At 42.1% G+C, this 27,753-nt stretch overlaps 1 protein-coding gene across 1 annotated transcript in view; it reads right to left on the bottom strand.

Moving 5' to 3' along the window:
- RFX2 (regulatory factor X2) overlaps window positions 1–27,753 on the bottom strand; it is a 136,160-nt gene that overhangs the window by 3,361 nt on the left and 105,046 nt on the right. The window contains 4 exon segments of the mRNA XM_040417787.1: window positions 164–197; window positions 16,231–16,384; window positions 16,981–17,189; window positions 17,746–17,895. Coding sequence (XP_040273721.1) covers window positions 164–197; window positions 16,231–16,384; window positions 16,981–17,189; window positions 17,746–17,895 — 547 coding nt within the window.

Raw genomic sequence — 27,753 nt, 5'->3', positions numbered from 1 at the left:
GCGGCAAATATTTTTTATACTTTTTCACAGCACTGTATAGATGAATGAACAACACAGCATGAGAAAAAAAAAACTTGAAATTCAACGTCAAAAAAAGTATAGTATTTGCAAAGATATATCAGTAATCAAAATGAACCAAAGTCAAACTATGAACACTACTCACCTTTATCAATTAACACAGAAGACAATTCACTGAACTGATGGGGGAAATAAAAAATAAAATAAAAATAAGCATATTTAAAAAATAAATCCACCACTTAAAAAGGTAAAGACATAACTCCAGTGTTACCCTAATGTGTAATTCAGTCAGCATACATTTGTATTAGGGATCGACCGATATTGATATTTCAGAGCAGATACTGATAACCTGTGAATTTTCAGGCCGATAGCTTATACCGATATTCTGTGCATTTTCATTTTTGAAAAAAAATAAAATAAATTCTGTTACGACATTCACCACAGATTATTATTTTTTTTAAATATTTTAATAATTTGGACTATTAGAGATATCTATCTATCCATCCATCTAGGAAAGGGGGTCGATTTATACTAAATATTTTGGGGTTTTAAAATTATTATTTTTTTTTACTTTTATTTAATAACTACACTGACCAAAAATATAAACACAACACTTTCAGTTTTGCTTCCATTTTGCATGAGCTGAACGCAAAGATCTGAAACATTTTCTACATACACAAAAGACCCATTACTCTCAAATATTCACAAATCTGTCTAAATCTGTGTTAGTGAGCACATCTCTTTTGCCGAGATAATCCACCCCACCTCACAGGTGTGGCATATCAAGGTGCTGATTAGACAGCAGGAATATTGTACAGGTGTGCCTTAGACTGCCCACAATAAAAGGACACTCTGAAATGTGCACAGTTTTGCCTTACTGGGGGGAGGGGGTCAGAAAAACAGTATCTGGTGTGGCCACCATTTGCCTCACGCAGTGCAACACATCTCTGTCGCATAGAGTTGATTAGGTTGTTGATTGTGGCCTGTGGAATGTTGTTCCACTCCTCCTGTGCAAAGTTGCAGAATATTGGCAGGAACTGGCACACGCTGTCGTATATGCCGATCCAGAGCATCCCAAACATGCTCAATGGGTGACATGTCTGGTGAGTATGCTGGCCATGCAAGAACTGGATGTTTTCAGCTTCCAGGAATTGTGTACAGATCCTTGCACTATGGGGCCGTGCATTATCATGCTGCAACATGAGGTGATTGTCGTGGATGAATGGCACAACAATGGGCCTCAGGATCTCGTCACAGTATCTCTGCTCATTCAAAATGCCATCAATAAAATGCACTTGTGTTCGTTGTCCATGACATATGCCTGCCCATACCATAACCCCACTGCCACCATGGGCCACTCTATCCACAACATTGACGTCAGCAAACCGCTCACCCACACAACGCCACACACGCATTCTGCCATCTGCCCCGAGTGAAAACCAGGACTCATCTGTGAACAGAACGCCTCTCCAACATGCCAGACGCCATCGAATGTGAGCATTTGTCCACTCAAGTCAGTTACTATGACAAACTGCAGTCAGGTACAGACCCCGATGAGGACGACGAGCATGCAGATGAGCTTCCCTGAGACTGTTTCTGACCGTTTGTGCAGAAATTCTTTGGTTATGCAAACCAATTGTTGCTGCAGCTGTCTGGGTGGCTGGTCTCAGAAGATCATGGAAGTGAACATGCTGGATGTGGAGGTCCTGGGCTGGTGTGGTTACACATGGTCTGCAGTTGTGTGGCCAGTTGGATGTACTGCCAAATTCTCTGAAACGCCTTTGGAGATGGCATTCCGGTAGAGAAATGAACATTCATTGCACGGGCAACAGCTCTGGTAGACATTCCTGCAGTCAGCATGCCAATTGCACGCTCCCTCAAACGTTGCAACATCTGTGGCATTGTTCTGGGTGATCAAACTGCACATTTCAGAGTGTCTTTTATTGTGGGAAGTCTAAGGCACACCTGTGTAATATTCATGCTGTCTAATCAGCACCTTGATATGCCACACCTGTCAGGTGGGGTGGATTATCTCGGCAAAGGAGATGTGCTCACTAACACAGATTTAGACAGATTTGAGAATATTTGAGAGTGATGGGTCTTGTGTAAGTAGAAAATGTTTCAGATCTTTCAGTTCAGTTCATGCAAAACGGGAGCAAAACCGAAAGCCTTTATATTTTTGTTCAGTGTATTTCCCCCCTTAGGGGCTAGAACCTGGGATATTTTAATCCCTTGTCCTATTCCCCCTAATAGAGCTCTATTGGGTCTATAGGGTGACTAGGACTTCACACTCTCCCTGCTGCCCTGTGCATAGTGCACACAGCAGCAGGGAGCTTACCATGGCAGCCAGGGCTTCAGTAGCGTCCTGGCTGCCATGGTAACCGATCGGAGCACCGGGATTACACTGCTGGGGCTCCGATCAGAAGCTGCCACTGCCACTAATGAAGAGGGGAGGGCACCCTGCCACTGCTACCAATGATTTTAATACTTGGGGGGAGGGGGGGGACATACTGCGCCACCAATGATTTTAATACTGGGGGATGGGGGCAATGCGCCAATGTTTTTAATGCTGGGGGGTGGGTGGGTCGGAGGGCGCACTGTGCCAGGGAGCTGCGATCAGCAGCAGTCATATAAGGCTGGGCGCCGCCTCCTGTATTTGTATTAGACGTTAACTTTCATTGGTGGCGCAGTACGCCCACCCCTCCTCCTCCCATCTCTCCTCATTGGCAGCGCAGCACAGGGGGAGGGAGAGAGTGACTCCTTCACCCCTGTGCTGCTGGGGAACATGGCGTGCTGACAGCAGGGCGCTCATGTTCTGCGATAGCGTGCTGGACGCATTATTGGCAAGGTTAGATGCCGATACCAATAACTGAAAATCATAAATATCGGCAACTCCGATAATCGGTCAATCCCTAATTTGTATATCACTCATTGTGCATAACCAGGCATAGTTGTAGAGTTTGGCCAAAAGTCATACGATTTCAGCCTTCAATTCCCAGTTTACCCTAGCTCCAGGATATAATACAGCGCTCCATTAATCACATACATGCAACATTTCAAATAATGAATAACTCTCTCAAGCAACTTCTAACAGTGACTGATATATAAATAAAAATATCCATCTTTCTCTCTTATATCTCTCAGTAGAAATAAGTCAGAGCAACTGTACTCATTTATTTTTCTTGAAGATGATGTTCCGGTAGTCATCTGTCTTTCTAAGTTAGAATGGCTTGTTCAAGAATTCTCCTGCATTAAATACTGGTGATTAGTGAATGACTGAAGCTATAAGTCTGATAATACTTTTTCGGGAGAGGTGTTAGCGCTTCAGTAATGCAAATGCAAACACCACTTTATATCTCCATGGGTGAAGCACGCGAGACCAGCATTTAAAGCAGGAGCATTCATGTATAAGCTATTCTAAAGGCTGTATTACAAAGCCTGAAGAGACAGACAAATAATTGGAAGGGAAACGTTCCTTCCCGTCAATCACCTGCTCGCTAGCAGAGGAGACCACTGCTATTACATGCAGCACTCTCCTCCGCAGCATGGAGAGGAGCAAATCGCTATGCCACCCCTTGTCTCCATGCTGTATAGTGGTTTGCTGGCAGCAGATCTTTACACAACATCACAATCTGCTGCCTGCAAACAACAATTTTTAACATGTCAAAAGATTTGGACTGCCCGATGATCGAGCGCTTGCTTGCTCATCAGGCAAATCAGCGGCAGTATTACACTGCAAGATGATAGCTAACAAGCTTAACTGAGAAAGCCAGAAGGATGACAAGCAAAACAACTTCCAGAAAAAGAATACGTCCAGTTGCTGTGATTATTACTACGGATATACCATGACCTGGATGAATGAGAACATCCAAAGACGTGTGTACGATAGATACATAGCGCGCACATGTATATACACAGTACCATCCAAACTTTTAGGCAGGTGTGGACATAAATGCTGCAAAGTAAGAATGCTTTCAAAAACAGAAGTGTTTTGTTTTTCTTCATGCTGAATATAGTTCTAAATGTCATTGGCTATGTTCGAGAAAGTCACATGTCCTGCTGCAGAATAAATTTTGGGCCAACCAGATGCCTCCCTGCATTTCTTAGTGTTGAGAACACCATTCGTCCTTACTAAATCCCCAAATAACGTTCCTGAAATGCAACCCCAAACTTGCAAGGACCCTTCAACATGCTTCGCTGTCGCCTGCAGACACTCATTACTTTGCAAATAAACTGCATTCTGTTACAACCAAATATTTCAAATCTTGACTCCTTAGTTCAGAGTACCTGCTGACATTTTTCTACACCACAGTTCCTATGTTTTTGTGCATACTTGAGTCGCTTGGCCTAGTTTTTACTTCAAAGCTATGACTCTTTGGTCACAGTTTCTCCATGAAGACCACTTGGCCAGACTTGACCGAACATAGCTGGATATACATGGGTCCTACTGGTTTCTGCCAGTTCTGAGCTGATGGTACTGCTGAACATGTTCAGATTTCAAAGAGAAGCATGATACCATTCAGGGAGGCATCTGATTAGCTCCAAATTTATTCTTCAGGATAACAGCCCCAAACATGCAGCCAATGTCATTAAGACCCATCTTCATTGTAAAGAACAAGGAGTGAAATGGTGATACAGCCCCACAGAGTCCTGATCTCAACATCATCAAGTCTGTCTGGGATTACATGAAGAGACAGAAGGATTGCAGCAAGCCTACATACACAAAAAATCTGTAATTAGCTTACAAAGATGTTTGGAATAACAACCCTTTAGGATTCATAAATGACTGCTTTTTTGCCCATTGTTTAGTTGCCCAACTGTCAGCATTTGGAGAGGAGATGGCTGCAGTTGGAGCAGTGAGGGTAGGTGGTCGCAGTTGGAAAAATGGGAGAAGCTGGGCACAGTTAGAGAGTAGAAGAACTTGACACAAACATCTGAAGAGCAGGCGAGGGGAGACCACCGGTAACCAGAATAATTGACATGGGCAAGAATATGTAGATTAATCAGGCAATTTTTTTTTTTCCTTTTCATTACTTGCCCTGCCTTAGTGCAAGTGTAGAGAAAAGTATTGATGCTGTCTTAAAGGCTTGCATTCTGTTAATAGATATGAAGAAACTATTAACAGTTCTATTTTTAAAGCATTCTTATTTTGCACTATATTTTCCAAACCTGCCTAAATCCTTTGCACTATAAACACTATCACACATCTTTTGCACAAACACTATAGCAAAAGTTTGGGCACCCCTGGTCATAATAACTGTTTTTAAACAATATCAGTGTATTGTTTTAGTTTTGTACAATTTGAGTGAAAAAAGTACCCTGCAAAAGTACGGGAGCCCAAGGGGATTTGAATGGTCAGATAACTTTGACCGACTTAAAAAGGGGTTCTCCAGGAATTCAGAAAATTAAAATACTTAATTACTTTATAATAAATATATTCCCAAATATTTTTCATTAGTCAGAATCATAATCCCTAACAAGTAGGAGGAGGAGGAGGATGAGGCAGCTTTTTGGCTCAGTGTTCTGAAGCAACTTATCCTGCTGTGTGATTAGGACAGGTTGTGTGTGCACTAATAGGACGGAAGCCATTTTATTTCTCCTAATGATTGCTTCTCAGAGAAAATCCAAATCCTCAAAAAAGACCTAGGCATAGTATGATAAAACTTAACTTACTTATGATTAAAATTGAAATAAAATAAAATAAAAAAAGTGCTCAAATAGTGCGGTGAATTAAAGCTATAATATCAAAGCCATAAAAAAATACCTGGGAGCAGACAATTGCCAGTGTAAATAAAAGGAATAATCTTACCGGAACCTGAGATGCGTATACTGATATAGGTCCGCCCAGTTTTAGTCCTTTGATGTCAAGACGGTAAACAATGGTATCAGCAGGGCCTGCATCACTGTGGTAAATCTTCTAGGGACATAATCCTACAGAGCACCCGCCCCAATAAAGGCGAGCCCGTCAGGAACCTGTGCCTACTAGGGGACTATTCTCTACACATGTTTCTCTCTCATGTCCCGTCATGCCATGTTCCATCCCATACAGGGAATCATCAGTGGATATTTAAGTAGAGTCCACTAAAATTGAAAAAAAAAAAAGGAAAAACAAAAACAATTTTGCCTAAGAAAGACATACATTAGATCAACTAAATAGTTAAATAGTGATCTACTAACCACTTCTGGACTGGAGTCAAAGCCGAGGAGTAGATGTCAGGTGATAGACAGCTCCTTAAGCAAAATCCAATGACACACAACTGTGGTCTGTGTCCGGACGAGTGTAAGGAAGTGTCCCTACCAGACCTCGCGTCTCACCGCCTAGCAGATTGTACCGGAGGAGAGCGCGATATACGGTGCTGTACTCCTTTTTAAATTCTCCCGGTCATACTGCCCAGACACAGCTCCTCCCCTACTCAGAGTGCGCTGAAGTGCACGCCAATTGTGCTTGCATAGTCGAGAACAGGAAGGAGCCGTCATGTGACAATGGAACAGCTGGAAGTAACGTCACGCGGCGGTACAACATCACCCATTGCTGGGTAACCGGGCATTAGTAGCTCCGCTCACCTGACAGCCATATCGATGCAGCATGGCTATTCTACATTACGGGCAAGATTGCTCTTAAAGAGATTTATAGGCAATATACTTAGGCCGAGTTCACACGAACGTGTGTGACCCGTGCTGCAGCCCGCAAATAGCGGGCCGCAATGCACGATCGCCGGCCGTAGGTCAGCCGCATCGGATCGCAGACCCATTCACTTTAATAGGTCCGCGTTCCGCAAAAAGATAGGACATGTCCTATCTTTTTGCGGAACGGAAGTACGGGACGTGACCCCACGGAAGCACTCTGTAGTGCTTCCGAGGGGTCCCGTTCCTTGCGGCTGTTCCGCGATTCCGGATTTGCGGACCCATTGAAGTGAATGGGTCCGCATCCGTGATGCGGAATGCACACAAAACTGTGGCTGTGTATTGCGGCCCGCAATTTGCGGGCCGCAATACAGCCACGGATCACACACGTTCGTGTGAACTTAGCCTTAGAAGGATACAATCAGAGCATTTATATAAAAACGGAAAAATAAATAAAATTAAAAAAAAAAGACACCATCCAATGGATTAATGCTATGGATCCCTGGTAAAAGAGCCAGGAGCCCAATGATGTATCGAGATGCACAATTAGCCCAGCAAAACAAGGGGAAGAGCACACTCTTATTTTGAGAGTTAGATGAAGCAACTATAATTAAGTTGTTCGTTAAGGCCATCAGGGTACACAGTTGTCAAATAGAAAACCCATTTGGCCTCACGTTGTAAAATATTTTTATCCTAATCTCCTCTTCTACCTGTTTGTTTGATCAGGTCAATACCCATGAAATACAGGTAGTCACATTTACCATCATGTTCCTTACAAACGTGGAGAGAAACAGATGTTTCTCTCTGATTTGTTAGGTCACCAATATGCTCTCCGATTCTGCGTCTAAATTCTCTAGTAGTCTTCCCAATGTACTCTTTTCCACACTTACATTTAATCTTATAAATTACCCCTTTAGATTTACAATTAATCATATCTCTGATCTTCTAAACCTTACTCAGAACATTTCTGTACAAAAGGTCTTACCACAAATCTGCACGAGAAACAGCCGCCACATCTGTAGAAACCTACCACTGGTTTGTTCAACCATGTCCTAGGTGCTGGGGGTGCTACATAGTGACTTTTTACTACCATGTCCTGAATGCTGGTGCCTCTCCCATAAGTGATGCTCGGGTAATCCCTCACTATAGTACGGATATCCGGGTCCATGAGTAAAATATGCTAATATTTTTAGATCATCTTTTTCACGCTGGGAGGCCACATTAGAGCGATTTCGATATCATCTCAAAAGAGAGAAAGCATAAGCAGTTTGTACGAGATATTGCGGACTTCAAGGAAAATAAGGTCTATACCCTAAACAGTGAGAGGAATCGAGGTTCTATTCAGGACACGGACTTGTCCTCCATGGAAACAGAGCATTCTGATTCAGAAAGGGAACAGAGTACTAATAAGATTCCAGTACGTGGTAGGGGAAGGGGAAAAAAACTTTAGGGGTAACACACAGGGCAGGTGTAACTCAGGTTTTTTATACCAGACCCCCACATACCCCTTACAGAATCACCCACAACAGAACCTAGGAACAACTGCGGCCCAAAAGTAATTAACTTGTCTACCCGTTCCCTTACAGGTCCTGAGATGAGCATCCTTGAAAAAGACCTCATTTGTCCCAACAGCTAAATACAATTGATTTAAAACTATGGTGAGCAACAATTTATTTGCAAGCAAACTTAGGTGGTTTAAACATTTTTGCAATATAGAGAGAAAAGAAAGTCTTGAGTTGGGTGTCCCAATTGAGATGTTGGAGGACGTTAAGATGCTGAACAGTGTATCCTCACAAGGAGGCCCTACATCTGAAATATAAAAGTACTAAAAATCCACCTTGTGGGGATACAAACTGCATTGATGTCTTTTTAAATTTGGTGAGTAGTGACTTAGAAAGTAAACCTTTGCACTTCACCCCCTCTAACTGCACAAAAGAAAAATTGTCAGCTTTAAAGAGTTTACAACAGTATACAAATATAACCATTAAACCGTCAGATAAGGGTGGTAATACGGTTATTTTAGATACGACCATGTATAGAGCAATGTGAGAAACTCTGCTAACATCTAATGAGTGCTTTGAAACTTTGGATAGTGATCCAACTGAATATAAGTGGGAACTCAAGTTCTTTCTGGACAATGCGAAAATGAACAAGTTGATTGACCAGAATGAATATGACTTTCTACTCCCCCAACATCCCCAAACAGCAACGTTCTACTGCCTCCCGATAGTGCACAAGGGTTGCACCCCCTTGAAGGGGCGACATTGTTTCGGGAGTGGGTAGTTTAGGCCAAAATTTGGGTATATATATTGACAGAATCTTAGTACCCTTTATTACAGCCCTTCCTTCATATGTACGATACATAGGTGACCTCCTTAAGCAATTGGAGGGTATTAATTTGTAAAGATACTTTATCCAATTTCTACATTGAAAACATTAATTTGGATGAAGGTTCTGTTCTGGGCAGTATTGATGTTGAAGAGTTTTATTCATCCATTCCCCATGAATTTGGTTTATGTGCAGTTGCACATTTTCTTTCCACACGTGGTTGTCAATACACCTTTCATAATCAATTTTTTCTTCAACTTTTGGAATTTTCTCTTTGTAAAAATTTCTTCCTCTTTAACGGCAGGTGCTACCACCAGCTCTGGGGCACTGTGATTGGGAGTTCTTGTGCCCCATCGTATGCTAATTTGTTCCTGGGCTGGTGGGAAGGCACCTGTGTGTTTGGGGACGAACCAGTGTTGGGAAGTAAAAACATCCAGATGTGGGCTAGATTTATTGATGATGTCTTTGTGATTTGGAAAGGGAGTAAGGGAGGCATTCACTGCTTGGACCAAAAGCTTAAACAATAATGGTATTGGCCCACGATTCACATCGGAATGCCATATGTCCAGATTACCATTCCTTGACATCCGCATCAAGAACCCAAATGGTTCTCTAGATACATCAATTTTCAGGAAACAGACTTCCACAAAAACCCTTCTGAGGTGGGACAGCAGTCCCCCTTACCCCCTCAAGAAGGGGATTCCTCGTGGACAGTACCTGCGTATCAGGAGGAATTGTCCATGACAGTAAATTTTTTAAAGACAAGCAGCAGACTTAAGGGACAGATTCCTTGATCGGGGTTACCCTCTCCACACTTTGAAACCAGCCTTTCAACTAGCGTGTTCACAAGATCGCGCCTCCCTTCTTAATACCAAGAAAAAAGGATCCCTGTGGCGGTTGCCAAGAAAGAGAATAAAAGGGAGATTCGCCTTATCAGCACGTTTGATGAAGCGGCTCCCACGCATGGACACGGATATCCGTACTGTAGTGAGGGATTACCCAAGCATCGCTTATAAGAGAGGCACCAGTATTCGGGACATGGTAGTAAAAAGTCACTACCGATGTAGTAGAGTTAACACTCATGCTTTCTGAGATGTGTTATCTAAACTAAGCAAACACCTTCAATTGCTTTTCAATGGCTTTTGTTTCAAGATAACACGATGATTGAAGAAATTTGAGTTAAGAGTTTGAGTGCTAACCAGGCTACACATCTGTATGTAGCACCCCCAGCACCTAGGACATGGTTGAACAAACCAGTGGTAGGTTCCTACAGATGTGGCGGCTGTGTTTCATGCAGATTTGTGCATTGCGGTAAGACCTTTGTAAGCAATGTTACAAGTAAGGTTTATAAGATCAGAGAGATGATTAATTGTAAATCTAAAAGGGGTAATTCATAAGATTACATGTAAGTGTGGAAAAAGTACATTGGGAAGACTACAAGAGAATTTAGACACAGAATCGGAGAACATATTGGTGACATAAATCAGAGAGAAACATCTGTTTCTCGTCATGTTCGAAAGGAACATGATGGTAAATGTGACTACCTGTATTTCATGGGTATTGTCCTGATCAAACAAACAGGTAGAAGAGGAGATTGGGACAAAAATTTACAACATGAGGCCAAATGGATTTTCTATACGAGAACTGTATACCCCGATTGCCTCAACGAACAACTTAATTATAGTTGCTTCATCTAACTCAAAATAAGAGTGCGCTCCTCCCCTAGTTTCGTTGGGCTAATAATAATTGTGTACACCTCGATACATCATTGGGCTCCTGGCTCTTTTGCCAGGGATCCATAGCATTAATCCAATGGATGGTGTCTTACTGTTTATATTTATTGATTTTTATTTTCCGTTTTTTATATAAATGCTCTAATTGTATCCTAGGCTAGGCAGAAGAGTCTTGTAGGGAAACTTCCTTACACTCGTCCGGACACAGTTGTGTGTCCTTGAATTTTGCTTAAGGAGCTGTCTAATCACCTGACATCACCTCCACGGCTTTGACTCCAGTCCAGAAGTGGTTAGTAGATCACTATTTAGTTGATCTAATGTATGTCTTTCTTAGGCAAAATAGTTTATTTTCTTGTTTTTCCTTTTTTTCCTATTTTAGCGGACTGTCTACTTAAATATCCACTGATGATTCTCTGGCATGTTAGGAAATGTGTAGGGAACAGGCCCCTAATAGGGACAAGTTCCTGACGGGGGTCACCCCTATCGAGGCGGGTGCTCTGAATCACTGTTAGGTAGGGACTTATAGCCCCTATCCCAACCAATTGTAGGATTTGTAAGGGGGAGCTAGGATTATGTCCCCAGAAGATTTACCACAGGCCCTGCTGATACCATTGCTTACAGTCTTGACATCAAAAGGATGAACACTGGGCGGACCTATATCAGTATACGCATCTCAGGAAACGGTAAGATTATTCCATTTATATACACCGGCAATTGTCTTCTCCCAGGTATTTTTTGATGGCTTTGATATTATAGCTTTAATTCACCGCAATATTTGAGCACTTTATTTTATTTCAATTTTAATCGTAATAAGTAAAAAGTTACGTTTTAGCATACTATGCCTAGGTCTGAGGATTTGGATTTTGTAGGGCGAGACCTTATTACTATACTCCGGTATTGTGAATTTAAGTGTTTTCTGACGTGCTTCCTAGACAAAACAAACCATTATAACTAATGAAAGTTACCTCGGAATATATTTATAATAAAGTAATATTTAAGTATTTTCATTTTCTTAATTCACAGAGAACCCCTTTAAATAGCTCGGTAGGAATAATGCTTGTTCACAATCATCATTAGGAAAGGCCAAGTGATGCAAATTTAAAAGTTCTAAAAATACTCCTGTAATTTTGTCCCTAAAAACAGCAGCCATGGGTTTTTCTAAGCAGCTGCCTAACACTCTGAAAATGAAAATGGTTGAGGCTCACAAAGCAAGAGGCATCTATAGGAAGATAGCAAAGAGTTTTCAAGTTGTCATTTTTTCACTTTGAAATGTAATTAAGAAATAGCACTTAACACCAACAGTGGAGGTCAAGAGAAGATCTGGAAGACTAAGAAAAATTTTAGACAAGTACTAGTAGGATTGCTAGAAAGGCAAACCAGAACCCTCACTTGACTGCACAAGACCTTTAGGAAGATTTAGTAGACTCTGGAGTTGTTTTACATTATTCTACTGTTCAGCAACACCTGCACAAATATGGCCTTCATGGAAGTCATCAGAACAAAACCTCTCCTGCATCCTCACAAGATTTAGTGTCAGAAGTTTGCAAAAGAATATCTAAACAAGCCTCATGCATTTTGGAAATAAGTCCTGTGGACCAAGGTAAAAAAAAAACAAAAAAAAAAAAACACATTGACACAGAGCAAAGGTATGTTTGAAAAAAATCTAAAAGGGCATAGAACTTCATGAAAACAACGCCTCTCCAACCACTAAGCATGGAGGTGGATAAATCATGCTTTGGGATTGTGTTACAGTCAATGAAACGAGGAACATTTTATGGGTAGAGAAGAATGGATCCAATGAAATACAAGCAAATATAAAACCAACTGTAAAAAAAAAAACTGAAGTTGAAGAAGCTTCTACAAACAGATAATGATCCTAATCACACCTCAAAATCCACAATAGACTACCTCAAAAAGGCACAAGCTGAAGGTTTTATCATGGCTCTCACAGTCCCCTGATCTGAACATTATTGAAAATCTGGATAGACCTCAAAAGAGCAGAGCATGCCAGATGGACCAGGAATCTCACAGATCTGGAAGACTTTTGCAAGGAAGAATGGATGAAAATCCACTTAACCGCCTCCGGACCGCCGAACGCAGGGACGCGTCCTGGAGGCGGTCGATTCATTCCTCCTGGACGCATGTACGCGTCCTCCTGCGAGACACGAGATTTCCTGTGAACGCGCGCACACAGGATCGGAAGGTTAGCGAGTGGATCTCCAGCCTGCCAGCGGCGATCATTCGCTGGCAGGCTAGAGATGCGATTTTTTTAACCCCTAACAGGTATATTAGATGCTGTTTTGATAACAGCGTCTAATATACCTGCTACCTGGTCCTCTGGTGGTCCCTTTTGCTTGGATCGACCACCAGAGGACACAGGCAGCTCAGTAATAAGTAGCACCAAACACCACTACACTACACCCCCCCCTGTCACTTATTAACCCCTTATTAACCCCTGATCACCCCATATAGACTCCCTGATCACCCCCGTAATTGATCACCCCCCTGTAAGGCTCCATTCAGATATTTTTTTGGCCCAAGTTAGCAGAATTTTGATTTTTTTTTTTCTTACAAAGTCTCATATTCCACTAACTTGTGTCAAAAAATAAAATCTCACATGAACTCACCATACCCCTCACGGAATCCAAATGCGTAATTTTTTTTTAGACATTTATATTCCAGACTTCTTCTCACGCTTTAGGGCCCATAAAATGCCAGGGCAGTATAAATACCCCACATGTGACCCCATTTAGGAAAGAAGACACCCCAAGGTATTCGCTGAGGGGCATATTGAGTCCATGAAAGATTGAAATTTTTGTCCCAAGTTAGCGGAAAGGGAGACTGAGGAAAAAATAAAATAAAAAAAAGAAATAAAAAATAAAAAAAGATATACATTTCCGCTAACTTGTGGCAAAAAAATAAAAAAATTCTATGAACTCGCCATGCCCCTCATTAAATACCTTGGGGTGTCTTCTTTCCAGAATGGGGTCACGTGGGGTATTTATACTGCCCTGGCATTTTAGGGGCCCTAAAGCGTGAGAAGAAGTCTGGGATCCAAATGTCTAAAAATGCCCTCCTAGAAGGAATGTGGGCCCCTTTGCGCATCTAGGCTGCAAAAAAGTGTCACACATCTGGTATCGCCGTACTCAGGAGAAGTTGGGGAATGTGTTTTGGGGTGTCATTTTACATATACCCATGCTGGGTGAGAGCAATATCTCGGTCAAATGCCAACTTTGTATAAAAAAAAAAAATGGGAAAAGTTGTCTTTTGCCGAGATATTTATCTCACCCAGCATGGGTATATGTAAAATGACACCCCAAAACACATTGCCCAACTACTCCTGAGTACGGCAATACCACGTGTGACACTTTTTTGCAGCCTAGGTGGGCAAAGAGGCCCACATTCCAAAGAGCACCTTTAGGATTTCACAGGTCATTTTTTACACATTTTGATTTCAAACTACTTACCACACATTAGGGCCCCTAGAATGCCAGGGCAGTATAACTACCCCACAAGTGATCCCATTTTGGAAAGAAGACACCCCAAGGTATTTCGTGATGGGCATAGTGAGTTCATGGAAGTTTTTATTTTTTGTCACAAGTGGAATATGAGACTTTGTAAGAAGAAAAAAGAAAAAAAATCATCATTTTCCGCTAACTTGTGACAAAAAATAAAAAAGTTCTATGAACTCACTATGCCCATCAGCGAATACCTTAGGGTGTCTACTTTCCGAAATGGGGTCATTTGTGGGGTGTTTGTACTGTCTGGGCATTGTAGAACCTCAGGAAACATGACAGGTGCTCAGAAAATCAGAGCTGCTTCAAAAAGCGGAAATTCACATTTTTGTACCATAGTTTGTAAACGCTATAACTTTGGGTTAAAAAAAAATGGTTTGGGTAAAACATTATTTTTTTTTATCAAAGACCTGTAGAACAATAAATTTAGAGAAAAATGTATATATGGATGTATTTTTTTTGCTAAATTTTACAACTGAAAAATTTCATTTTTTTGCAAAAAAATCGTTAAATTTCGATTAATAACAAAAAAAAGTAAAAATGTTAGCAGCAATGAAATACCACCGAATGAAAGCTCTATTAGTGAGAAGAAAAGGAGGTTAAATTCATTTGGGTGGTAAGTTGCATGACCGAGCAATAAATGGTGAAAGTAGTGTAGTGCAGAAGTGTAAAAAGTGGTCTGGTCATTAAGGGTGTTTAAGCTAGGGGAGCTGAGGTGGTTAAACAAGAATTTAAAGACTCTTGGTTGGCTACAAAAAGCATTTGATACTTGCCAAAGTGAGTGCCCAAAGTTTTCCTTCAGGCCTTTACCTTTTTTGCTATTTTGAAATTTAAAATTTAAAAATAAAAATATTTTGCTTAAAATATAAAAGGGAAAGTGCAATCTTTAACTTAATGCCTTTTGCAGATCCTTTCACGTCAACTTGCTTAATTGTCCACAGTAACATATACAGTGGGATGCAAAATTTTGGGCATCCCTGGTCAATTACTAACACAGTGACATCACACCAATTACATATGCAAATCAGTGCACTCTCCAATTGAGCTTCTCTATCCCCACCTCTCAGATTCTAAATCTAAGTTGTGATACATGTAACAAAGTGTTCAGGAAGTTGCTAAGTAACCGGGACGAGGTAGAGCACAGCGTCTGTGCAGAAAAGGTTGCAAAGCAACTAGGACCTTCTCACTGGCACCACTAGGACTGGCACATGCGCACCATGGAGAGCTGGACATCTGAGTAATTGCCATATTGATAACTTGATTGATTTAAATATATATATATATATATATATATATATATATATATATATATATATATATATAATTTAAATCAGGTACATGACAATACCTTTCTAACAAAGCTAGAACCAGCGCTGTACCACACATAGGTCCAGAGATCTCCTCATTCGCTGTTCTAATCGCTCTGCTAGATGATCTTCAGCCTTATAGCTCAGGAATGTGTTTTTTCTGCTGCAGCCCTCTCCCTGTAACTGCCCCAGCTAACAGAACACATGGCTGGTGGCAGTTGAAGATTTAAACTGAGCATGTTCTACCAGCTCAGTGAGATGGACAAAAAAAATAAGGAAAATAACAAATAGCAGGTGGTGCTATACAGATATATTATATTAAATAGCTCACTGGCTAAAAATTATTTTTTATTAATATATAATTACATATAAATCCAAGGGCTGGTTTTAAAAATTTAGAATATGTTTCTTGACAACCCCTTTAATAGACTTAACCTGCCGGAATTCCTCTATAGACTGAATACATGCGAGTTGCGTCATGTTTACTACTTGGAGATGGTCATTTTTAGACTGCAAAATGGAAGGTTTTATGGTGAGGCATAAGGTGTACTAATTTGCATATGTAATTTTTTTTATAGGACATCACTATGCACATAGTGAGCCTTCATAAAATATTTTTATTCCACACATAATGGAATAGGAATTCTTTGCTTATAATGGCTATGACAATGAATGCAATACTGTATGACAGGATTTATAACTCACCTCTCCCATTACTGCAATGGGTGTCTCTCCCGTTGCTTGAGCAACTCTGTGTTCCACCAAGTAGAACATGTATTCATCATAAAGTAATCTGATTAGATGAAAGGACCCAAAACTGGCAGCACTGCGCAAGGTGAGGTCCCGGATTACCATTGAGCTGTGAAGAAAACCGAGAAATTTCAGACTGAGAAGTGTGTTAAGTGATTATATCAACAATATATTAAAGGCTAGGTACACCTTCGGGTGCAATTTTTTTTTTTATCATTACATTTAACTCATTGGCTAAAAATTTTTTTTTCAATAGGTCTTTATTAAAAATATTGAGACGTTGTGTCACAAAGGTTTAACTATTTGTCTAGCTGTATGAATTGTACTTTCGCTTTGTGCCGGTCATCTAATAAACCTTATCTCTAAATGACTAAACTTATTTAAGCCACATTCTTATCAGTAATATAAGAATTGAGCTATAATGAGTGTTTAGGAGGTCAGAGATAAGGAGTCAGTCAGCTGTGCTGCTTGAACAAACAGTGAAAATTCAGATCCTGCTACTAGATAAAATCAAGGCTTCGCAAAGACATTGTTAATAAAGACCAATTAAAAATGATTTTAACTCCACATAAGTAAAATGCAATAATAAAAAATAAAGATAAAAAAAAATAAAGGTCTAGATAATAAGGGAATGCAGGTGATAACCACAATATTAAAAATGCTAAATCTGTAGGTTTTCCTACATCCTCACATGCATGAACTGACCTGTAGAATGACCACTTCAGAAGGAACTGCCTGGCAGCTTTTGGGAAACTGGGGCTCCCTTCATGTGGCTTCAGGACTTGGGTAACAACATTATCCAACCAACTCGCCCACTGGTCCAAAGAACTCTGTTGCTGAAGAGTTAACTTGAAATCTTGTTCCAGCTTCTGGACTATGCCTTCCTCACACTGACACACCCAAGATGCTTGTTCCTGTCATTAGCAACAAAATGCATTTATAAAGCTACTTTCACAGCTATTTAGCGTTTTTGCCATCCGGCAGGGTTCAGCAAAAACGCTTCAGTTACTGATAATACAACCATCTGCATCTGTTATGAACGGATCCGGTTGTATTATCTTTAACATACCCAAGACAGATTAGTCATGAACTCCATTGAAAGTCAATGGAGGTCGGATCAGTTTTCTATTGTGTCAAAGAAAACAGATCCGTCTCCATTGACTTGCATTGTGGGTCATGACTGATCCATCTTACTCCGCATCCCATGACAGAAAGAAAACTGCAGCATGCTGCTGTTTGCTCTCCGGTATGAAAAAAGAATGGAATGCTTTTTGGAGCATTCCATTCTGTTCAGTTACATTTTGTCCCCATTGACAATGAATGGGGTCGAAACTGAAGCGTTTCCCCCCCCCCCCCCCCAGTATTGAGACCCTCTGCCGGATCTCAATACCGGAAAATATTAACGCTAGTGTGAAAGTAGCCTAATACATACCAAGAAATAACCTACATACCATGAGTTCCTATATTTACCTGAACATTAGCAAAGTCCACACGATTGAGATCACTAAGCATCTGATTAATTTGGGACGTATTCTGCAAGACAGCACGGGCTGCTTGCGCTAGATGATTTAAGGATGTGTATCGACGCAAGGTTTGAGCAAATGCACTAACAACACCAACCTGTAAAATTAAAAAAAATGTATAGAATAAAAATAAAATAAAAAAAGAGTAGCCGTCAAAAATCTGAACACTACATTTTCTACATTGTAGATTCCTATTGAAGACATAAAAAATGATGAAGAACCACATTTGCAATATGTTTTATATTTTATATTCTTCAAAGCTGGGGTCCTGGGTTCGAATTCAAACAATATCCGCATGGAGCTTGTACTCCCTGTGTTTGTATGGATTTCCTCCCACACTCCAAAGACCTACTGATAAGCCCCACTGGGGACAGCTTGATGCTAATGTCTGTAAAGCGCTGCAGAATATGTCAGCTCTATATAAGTATAATAATAAAGTAGCCCCCTTTGACTTCATGACAGCTCTGGCATTCCCGCAATCAACTTCATGTGAAGCTGCCCTCCATTAATTCCAACGGGAGTGCAGGCAAGTGTGCAAACACTGTCACAGCTGCTGGACTGCAGGGTGGTCGTAACCATGGAAATGAGCAGTGTATGATGTATATAATGTGTATATCTGTACATGATAAGTGCTGTTTGCTGAGTGAAGGAAAAGCAGCCAACAAGGGGTCAGCACATCTAGGAACTCCTTCAACCATTACTGCAACTACCTTATGAAGCCGATTGAGAGAATACATACTGTCAAAGGGAAAGGGGGCCAGTTTAAAGAATATAAAAGTTAAAACATTCTGGGTAAACACTTTTTTTTACTACTTAATTCTGTTTGTGTTTGTTCCACACATGGAAAGAAAACGTGTGTTCAAGCTATTGACTTCTACTGTGTGTGAGAGTGTATAATACATTATATATAACCATCCCTGTGAAAGTCTCTGTTAAAGGGGCTGCCACTGTGAAAGTCTCTGTTAAAGGGGTGGTCAATGCTAAAGGGGCAATCACTGTTAAAGAGGCGGGCACTGTGGAGGTCTCTGTTATGGGGGAAACTGTTGAGATCTTTTTACGACACACGGAAACATAAAATGAAATAGATGAAATATACCTGTGCAAAGCCGGGTCTTTCTGCTAAAATTTTTTATAAAAATATGTACGTACGTATACACACACTGCTCAAAAAAAAATAAAGGGAACACTTAAACAACACAATGTAACTCCAAGTCAATCACACTTCTGTGAAATCAAACTGTCCACTTAGGAAGCAACACTGAGTGACAATCAATTTCACATGCTGTTGTGCAAATGGGATAGACAACAGGTGGAAATTATAGGCAATTAGCAAGACACCCCCAATAAAGAAGTGGTTCTGCAGGTGGTGATCACAGACCACTTCTCAGTTCCTATGCTTCCTGGCTGATGTTTTGGTCACTTTTGAATGCTGGCGGTGCTTTCACTCTAGTGGTAGCATGAGACTGAGTCTACAACCCACACAAGTGGCTCAGGTAGTGCAGCTTATCCAGGATGGCACATCAATGCGAGATGTGGCAAGAAGGTTTGCTGTGTCTGTCAGAGTAGTGTCCAGAGCATGGAGGCGCTACCAGGAGACAGGCCAGTACATCAGGAGACGTGGAGGAGGCCGTAGGAGGGAAACAACCCAGCAGCAGGACCGCTACCTCCGCCTTTGTGCAAGGAGGAACAGGAGGAGCACTGCCAGAGCCCTGCAAAATGACCTCCAGCAGGCCACAAATGTGCATGTGTCTGCTCAAACGGTCAGAGAGGCTTTAGTTCAGGTCTGGGAGGAGATCCCTCAGGAGACCGTCTGCCACCTCATCAGGAGCATGCACAGGCGTTGTAGGGAGGTCATACAGGCAAGTGGAGGCCACACACACACACTACTGAGCCTCATTTTGACTTGTTTTAAGGACATTACATCAAAGTTGAATCAGCCTGTAGTGTGTTTTTCCACTTTAATTTTGAGTGTGACTCCAAATCCAGACCTCCATGGGTTGAAAAATTTGATTTCCATTTTTATTTTTTGTGTGATTTTGTTGTCAGCACATTCAACTATGTAAAGAACAAAGTATTTCAGAAGAATATTTAATTAATTCAGATCTAGGATGTGTTATTTTTGTATTCCCTTTATTTTTTTGAGCAGTATATATATATATATATCTCATAGCCCATGAAGGAAGTCACAAGTTGGCTTGGTAGGTATATAAGACGTACAATAGCCTGTCTGCACACGCATCCATTCACTGCTGTCATGGGTAAAAGTGGAGATTTATCAGAGTTGCAAAAAAGGGATGATTACTGGTTCTCAGGCCAAGGATTGCCTTATTTCTGAAACTGCGTAGCTGTGGAGTTGTTTGTTCTGCTGTGACGAATGTGTACCGTAAGTGGACAAATGGCACAATTGTGAATAAGTGATGTGGCAACTGCGGAGCACCATCGGCAATTGTTTTTAGAAGGCTACAAAGTTGCGCAAAGGCAAACTGACACACTGCAGTGGAACAGATCACTGCCAAAACGAACCAGGGGGCTACCAGACATGTTCACTCCATTAATCATCCTCTGTGCTCCCTCCAGCAGCTGTGGGATGCACTGCAGTCAGCATGGCTCCAGATACCTGTGACAACCTACCAGGACCTTATTGAGTCTCCCAGCCAGTTTAGCTGCTGTCCGTGCTGCTGGATATTAGCTGGTGGTCATAATAAATGCAACTAATGTGTAATTCTATACTAGCAGAAGGACCCAGCTTTGTACGGGTATATTTCATTTAATGTTTGTGTGAGATAGACAGTATCCACTATAACCGTGACATCTACAGTACCCCACCCCTTTAACAGTGACCTCCAGAGCAGCCTCCCCGTTAACCGTGACCTTCACAGCGGCCGCCCTTTTATTAGTGACCTCCACAGTACACCGTCTCGTTAACAGTAATTTACAAAATAACCTGCCCCCTTAACAGTGACCACCACAGAGCTCCGTTCCTTCAAAATGTGACCTCCACAACACTCTGCCTCATTAACAATGACCTCCACAGCTGCCCATCTCCTTAACAGTGATTTCCACAACACCCTGTGCCCTTAACAGTGGGCTCTACAGCAATCTGCCCCTTAACACTGACCTCCATAGCGTACCCGTTCCCTTAACTGAACTCCACAGTAGCCCACCCCTAGGGTGGCCAGAGGGCCGGTTTTAGGCCAGACAGTCCGGCTTTCAGACTCCGTCATCCGACTGGCGCAGGGCCTGGACAGACACAGAAATGTCCTTTTGAACAGCTCACTCTCAGACAGCAGCACTGTGCTGTCTGAGTGAGCTGCAGGGAGAAAGTCAAAGCAGCTGACAGAAGTTGACTTTTACCTTCATTTTTTCATTCCCTGTCGGCTGCGGAGTGGAAGGTGGCGTGGCCTAACCGGCTTAGGGGCGTGGCTTAATGGGACTTGGGGGTGGGGTTTAAGTCCATCTTTTGAGGGGCCTGAATGGCCACCCTACCTGTCCCCTGAACTGTGACTTCCACAGCACTCCGCTCCCTTTACAGTGTCATCCACAGACCCCTGCCCCTTTAAAGCTGACCTACAGCAGTAGGGTTGTCTCAGGTATCGAATTATCAATACCCAATCGATACTTTTGTCCCGTATCGGTTCAATACCAGGATTTGCCATTTACAGATACTAGGCTGAACTACAGTGCAGAAACCTATAACAGAACACACACTGATTAATTTCAATAAAATATATATATATTTTCATAGCTAATGTTAAAAAACATCCAAAGCGAGATGACAAACGTGTGTGTAAAATATATATATATATATCACACACACACATATACACTGTGCAGCCTAGTATCAGAGAACATTGAGTGCACTGCTCTCCGCGCACACCATGTTCCCTCAGCAGCACAGGGGGAGAAGGAAGCAGTCCCTCCCTCCCCCCTCTGCCGCTGCTTCCACCAATGAGAAGAGCAGTTTTGGCGAGAGACAAAAAATGGGGAGAGGCGCTCATAGGGTGGTGGGTATCGATGATACGGTTTACAGAAATGGATGGAGTGTGCTCACCTTTTGGTGTTGTGCGTGTGTGCGCACAACATCCGTAGGGGCAGGTCCACAGAGAGAGGGAGGGGGGGGGGGGGTCGGTGCCGCCAGTACCCGTTCGGTCCCTTTGGATGGAGTTGCCAAAACTCCTAGGGACTGTGGAGGAAGTTGTGGGTGGTTTGTGTGCTGGCACACGGTAGGGTACTTCTTTGGTGCACAAAAGACGACCTCAATCGGGGAACGTTTGGTTTAATAGCTGTTTATTGTGCAGTAGACAACGCGTTACGGAGTTTATAACTCCTTTCTCAAGTCTTAGGGGCGTCGGCAGCAAGAGTGGCCAGAAGGCTGGGAGCCTCTTCTGGTGCGTGCTTGCTGTACAGCGGCGCCCTGTACAGCAAGCACGCACCAGAAGAGGCTCCCAGCCTTCTGGCCACTCTTGCTGCCGACGCCCCTAAGACTTGAGAAAGGAGTTATAAACTCCGAAACGCGTTGTCTACTGCACAATAAACAGCTATTAAACCAAACGTTCCCCGATTGAGGTCGTCTTTTGTGCGCCAAAGAAGTACCCTACCGTGTGCCAGCACACAAACCACCCACAACCAATGAGAAGAGAGAGGGGAAGGGAGGGAAGGGGCTGTGGCCACTGCGCCGCCAATGAAGTTAACTCACTCACCTAATTCAAATACAGGAAGCGGGTACTGGCTGCAGAATCATATAGCTGGTGTAACTTGTCGCGTACACACACACACACACACACACACACACACACACAGGGGGGAGGAAAGTGACCACTGCGCTCCACCCTTACCCCTGCCTACTTGCCTCGCGGGTCCTAATGACAGGGGACAACTGGACAGCAATCCCTAGCTTGGACTAAGTGCCAGGGATGACAGACAAACAGAATGTGAACGGACCAAGTCAATACCAGGAAAGCTACAAAGTACAAAAGGAGCAAGCAGAGAATTGTCAGGAGAAGCCGGGGTCATAAATACCAGGAGAGTCGTTGTAGTACAAAGGAGTCAGCAGAGGATCGTCAGGAGGAAGCCGGGGTCAGAATACCAGGAGAGCAGCAAAGTACACAAAGGAGCAGTCAGAGGATCGTCAGGAATTCAGCAGGAGGTAAGTACGCCAGGAAAGACAAAACCACAGGTGGAACCTAAATTAACAGGCAACCTGTGACCAGCAGGCTGCCTGTATTTATAGTGGGGAGTGAGGGTCATGTGACGTGGCCAGCGTCACATGACCGACAGACCAACCAGTCGAGCGCCGAGTGATCAGCTCGGCGCTCAAGGCAGACTTAGGAGCAGGGAGCCACCCAGCTAGTAAAGCTGCCCTGGGAACGAGGTCAAACACAGATCCTCGCTCCGAAGCTAAGCAGTAGGTCTGCGGCTAATGGGGGACCGAGTGCACCTTCGGAACCCGTACAGCTGGTACCCCGACCTCTATGAGAAGTAGCTGCGATCCGCGGCAGTTAACCCCTCAGGTGGCGCACCTTTAGTGGAGTCAAGTCCCTCTGAATGTAGCAGAATTCAATAATATTTCTTATGCATCTTGCGATGGTACTCTTGCTTGCAAGCAGATCCTTTATGGTGACCCTGATACTGCAGAAGATTGTCCGACTTCCTGAAATCTTTGTTGACATCCAAGTAGGCTAGTATGCATCTTCTTACATTCAGATTATGTTATTTTCTGTCTAATTCTGAGGATGGATTTGGACAGCAGGAAGATAGGGATACCTCCTGCTGATGATGGAATTTGGAAACAACTTTTGGCAGGAACATCGGAGTAAGGCTACATGCACATGACCGTATGTGTTTTGCAGTCCGCAAATAGCTGATCCGCAAAAAAAACAAAAAACGGATGACGTTCCTATGGCATTGTTTTTTTTACGGATCCTTGTAATAATGCCTATCCTTGTCTACAAACTAGAAGAAAAAAAAAATAGGACATGCACTATTTTTTTTTGCGGACCCATTGAAATGAATTGGTCCGCATCCTATCAGCAAAAAAAAACAGACGGACACGGAAACAAACAACGTTCGTGTGCATGTAGCCTAAGCATGAGAATAGTGCTGTCTTCTAAGACTGAGATAAGGTGGTCTGCAGGAAAAAAGCTTGGATTTCCCCAACTCTTCTAAACGTCAGAAGTTTTAGCGGAATATCCTGGTAAACGTTCAAGGGCGCATCTGTCAGAACATAAGCACTAGATTTAAATCCCAAGGAGGTATGCCTTTTAGTCTCGTTGCGCCTTTTAGGAACCGCTTTATTAGGGGTATTTACGCAAGTTGTTTCTAGAAAATTACTTAATGCTGAAACTTGCATTTTAAGGGTGCTAGGTCTGAGCCCTTATCTAGACCTTCTGTAGAATTCCAGTATTAGAAGAATATTAGGATCTTGATAGTGACACCATCCATTTCCTGCAAATTTTAAGAAGGCTTTTCAAGTTCTTGTATAGATCTTGGAAGTTGTGTCCTTTTTACTCAACAGAAGGGTGGATAATACAGGATCTGACAAACCCTTCTGTTTAACATAACTTGTTCAGTCTCCAAGCTGTTAGTTGTAATTGAGACACACGTGGATGAGATACTGGACCTGATGCAGTAGGCCTGGATATGATAGGAGAATCCAGAACTCTCCTGCAAGATCGGAAAGGAGGGGAAACCAGGATCTTTTTTGACCAAAAAGGTGCTATCAGAATCATCTGCACCTTTTCCTCTATCCCCTTCATTAGGTAAAATGCATACAGGAGGCCCTTTGGCCATGGGGCGGATAGAGCGTCCACAAACAATGGCTGATCTTTTAAGGAGAGGGAGCAGAATTTTTCTACTTGGTTTCTTCTTTTTGATTCGGGTGAACAGGTCTAAGTACGGGGTACCCCACTTTTTTGCTATTTGATCAAACATATCGGGGTCTACAACCATTCTCCCTCTTAACATTTTCTCTGCTGAGATAGTCCGCTATTATGTTTTCCTTGCTTTGAGATGGACGGCCGTTAAAGAATTTAGGTTCTTTTCTGCCCAGCAAAATATTTTCCTGACAGATCACGCAGATTTTGCTTTTTGTCCTCCTTGCCGGTTTATATAGGCCACAGCGGTGGAGTTGTCGGACAGAATTTTTACATGTTGGGATTTACAGTTGACTGAAGAGATAGAAGTGTTTTGAAGACCGCCATCAGCTCTTAGATTTGAGGAGGCTCCTGCCATTTTTTGACTCCAGACACCTTGAATTACTTGATCTTGGTGGTGGCCTCCCATCAGTGACTGCTGGCGTCAGTAGAGATGACGACTTGATTTGTGTGTCGCCAAAATACTCCTGACTGAAGATTTTTTCTTATATTCCACCACAGGATAGACTGCTTTACTTTTAGGGAAATCTTATCCTCTTGTCTAGAGTATTCAGATTTACATCCCAGTTCTTCAGGAGAAAGGACTGTGAGTGCCCTTATGTGATATTGGGCCCACCTCACTTCTGTAATTGTGGACGTCAAATGGCCTAAAAGTGTCATGATGTCTCTGAATGATACTGTTCTTGGACTCTTAAAACAGAGACCTTTTGAGATCTAGAAAAACCTAATTTCTCTAGGAGAAAAGACATGAGGTTGTGCAAGTCTAACTTGAAGCAGTGGACTGTTTGTAAAATATACAGCCACTGGTTTCACTCGTACCAAAAATTATGTGTGTGCAGGTACTGAATTTACCAGGATAACTGCTCTCAGAATAGATGCATTTGAGGTTTGTGATGTGTATTAAGGGTTAATAGGTCAGTCAGGAGCTAATGACAGCACTCACAGAGGGAGGGGGGGGTGATTGCTTCGATTGCGTTTGTAGCTAGCAAACATACCCCAAACAGCTTGTCACACTCTGGGACCTAGTATAAGGCTCTATGTGCATAGTCCCTGCCTAATGTAGCGTCCACTCGACGCGTTTTCTTATGCTGACCAATAGGGGCAGTCTATCATCAGGAGCAGAGTGACTTAGCTCCCATTGCGTCTCACCTGTGTGTTTTAGCGTGACTACATCTGGGAGAAACAGGGAATAGCGCTGCACGCTGGAGGAGACACTCGTGCAGCTGAATAATCGCACAGCCTCCGGCTCTATGACGGAAGCAATCACCCCCTCCCTCTGAGTGCTGTCATTAGCTCTGACTGACCTATTAACCCTTGATACACATCACAAACATCAAGTGCATCTATTCTGAGAGCAGTTATCCTGGTAAATTCCAGTACTGCACACAGAAATATTTTTGGTACGAGTAAAACCAGTGGCTGTATATTTTACAAACAGTCCACTGCTTCATTGCACCTAGCCTGATATGTAATATTGGCGGGTAGCCACAACATTTTAACCTTTATCAGAATAAATTATATTTTAAGCGATCTTCTCAGGCAGTAAAAAGTAATTCTAACCAAGTTCGCAAACAGATTGCAATATATAGTTACTCCAAGTCTAACTTAACCACCAAAAATATTTCTCTCTGCTGGGAACTAGGTCCTGACCTCTTTGTTTAATACGAGCCCAAATTCCAGTAACTTCTTTTGAACAACCTGTAGATTGGGACTGGAGAATTTGAAGAGACGGAGCTGCAATCAAACAATCGTCCAGATCAGAACGAATAAGATACCCTAAAGGTGAAAATAACTTGTCACTTTCGGCCATGATCTTTGTAAAAATTCTGGGAGCTGAGGCCAACCGAAGGGAAGGGCCTGAAACTGAAAGTGACGCTTCTCTCCTTTCAGATATTTCGCCAGCCTGAGATATTTCTGATAGCTTTTGTGAATGGGGCACATGGTAATATGCATCGAAAGATCGAGCGTTACATTGTATGAGTCTTGAGTCAGGAGATTTACTGTTGACCCCTATTGTCTCCATCTTGAACTTTTTGTAGGTTTTGTTCTTGTTAAACCTTTTCAGGTTTATTTTTACCCTGTAAGTGTTTGGTTTTCGAATAAAAAATTTTTTTAAAAAAATTAATAAATCGAGAATAAATCCAGTTCTCTCTTGGGTCTTCTGGTACCGGGATTATGACTTGCTTTCAGAGCCTGCTGCTTTTCTAGAGGATTCAAAGGCTTGTTGCTGGTGTAGAAATCTCGGGGAGGAGAAGCGAACTCTAGCTTGAAGCCTTCGCTCATGGAATTTCTTTAGAGTAGAAATGTCTTCCCAGGCAGAGCAAATCTTTTTAATCTGCCTCCTACTTAAAATTTGGCGTCATTGTGAAGACGCAGGGGGAAAAATAGGATAGGACTGTTTCTATTATGGGCCAGACGTTCCATAAAATGCGGAATGCACGTGGCTTTTTTTGTGTGTGGTTTTTTTTTGTGTGGTATGGAGTATCGCAATACTTTTCTATGTATCATAACGGAATCAAAATTTTGTAATGGAGACAACCCTATATAGCAGTGAAAAAAAAATGGCTGGGTTGTTATGGAAACCTTGTGTAAAACTGCATATGTGGAGACTAAGGGCCTGCGAGCTTCTATTGGCTGATAAGGGTCATGTGACCAGGCTTCTATTGCTAATGCATTTTTTTGGAATCTCTCAGAAACGGTACGTGGCTAATGCATTTTTGGGATCTCTAGAGCAGAGACCCGATCTAAAACCTTCCCGGACACCTGATGTACCTGTGTGCCAAATTTTGTGATTGTAAATGTGACGGTGCGGATGCTTTAGCGGACATACATACACTCAGCTATAATTATATTGTGTATTAGTATATATTAGTATATATATATATATAGATATATATATATATTTATATACATATATACATATATACAAACACACATATACACACACTGCTACTCTTAAGGCTACCTGCGCACAGTATTTGTATGCAGAAAATCCACATAAAAACACAAATACATCTGCATTATGTTTTGTGGTTTTAGTGTTTTACGTGGTTTTTGTTGCATATTTTGGTGGAGATTTTCGG

Source organism: Bufo bufo, chromosome 2, assembly GCF_905171765.1.
Source record: "Bufo bufo chromosome 2, aBufBuf1.1, whole genome shotgun sequence".
NCBI classification, from domain to species: Eukaryota; Metazoa; Chordata; class Amphibia; order Anura; family Bufonidae; genus Bufo; species Bufo bufo.
The sequence above is the reverse complement of the archived record's forward strand: the minus strand, read 5'-3'. Positions and strand labels throughout refer to the sequence as shown.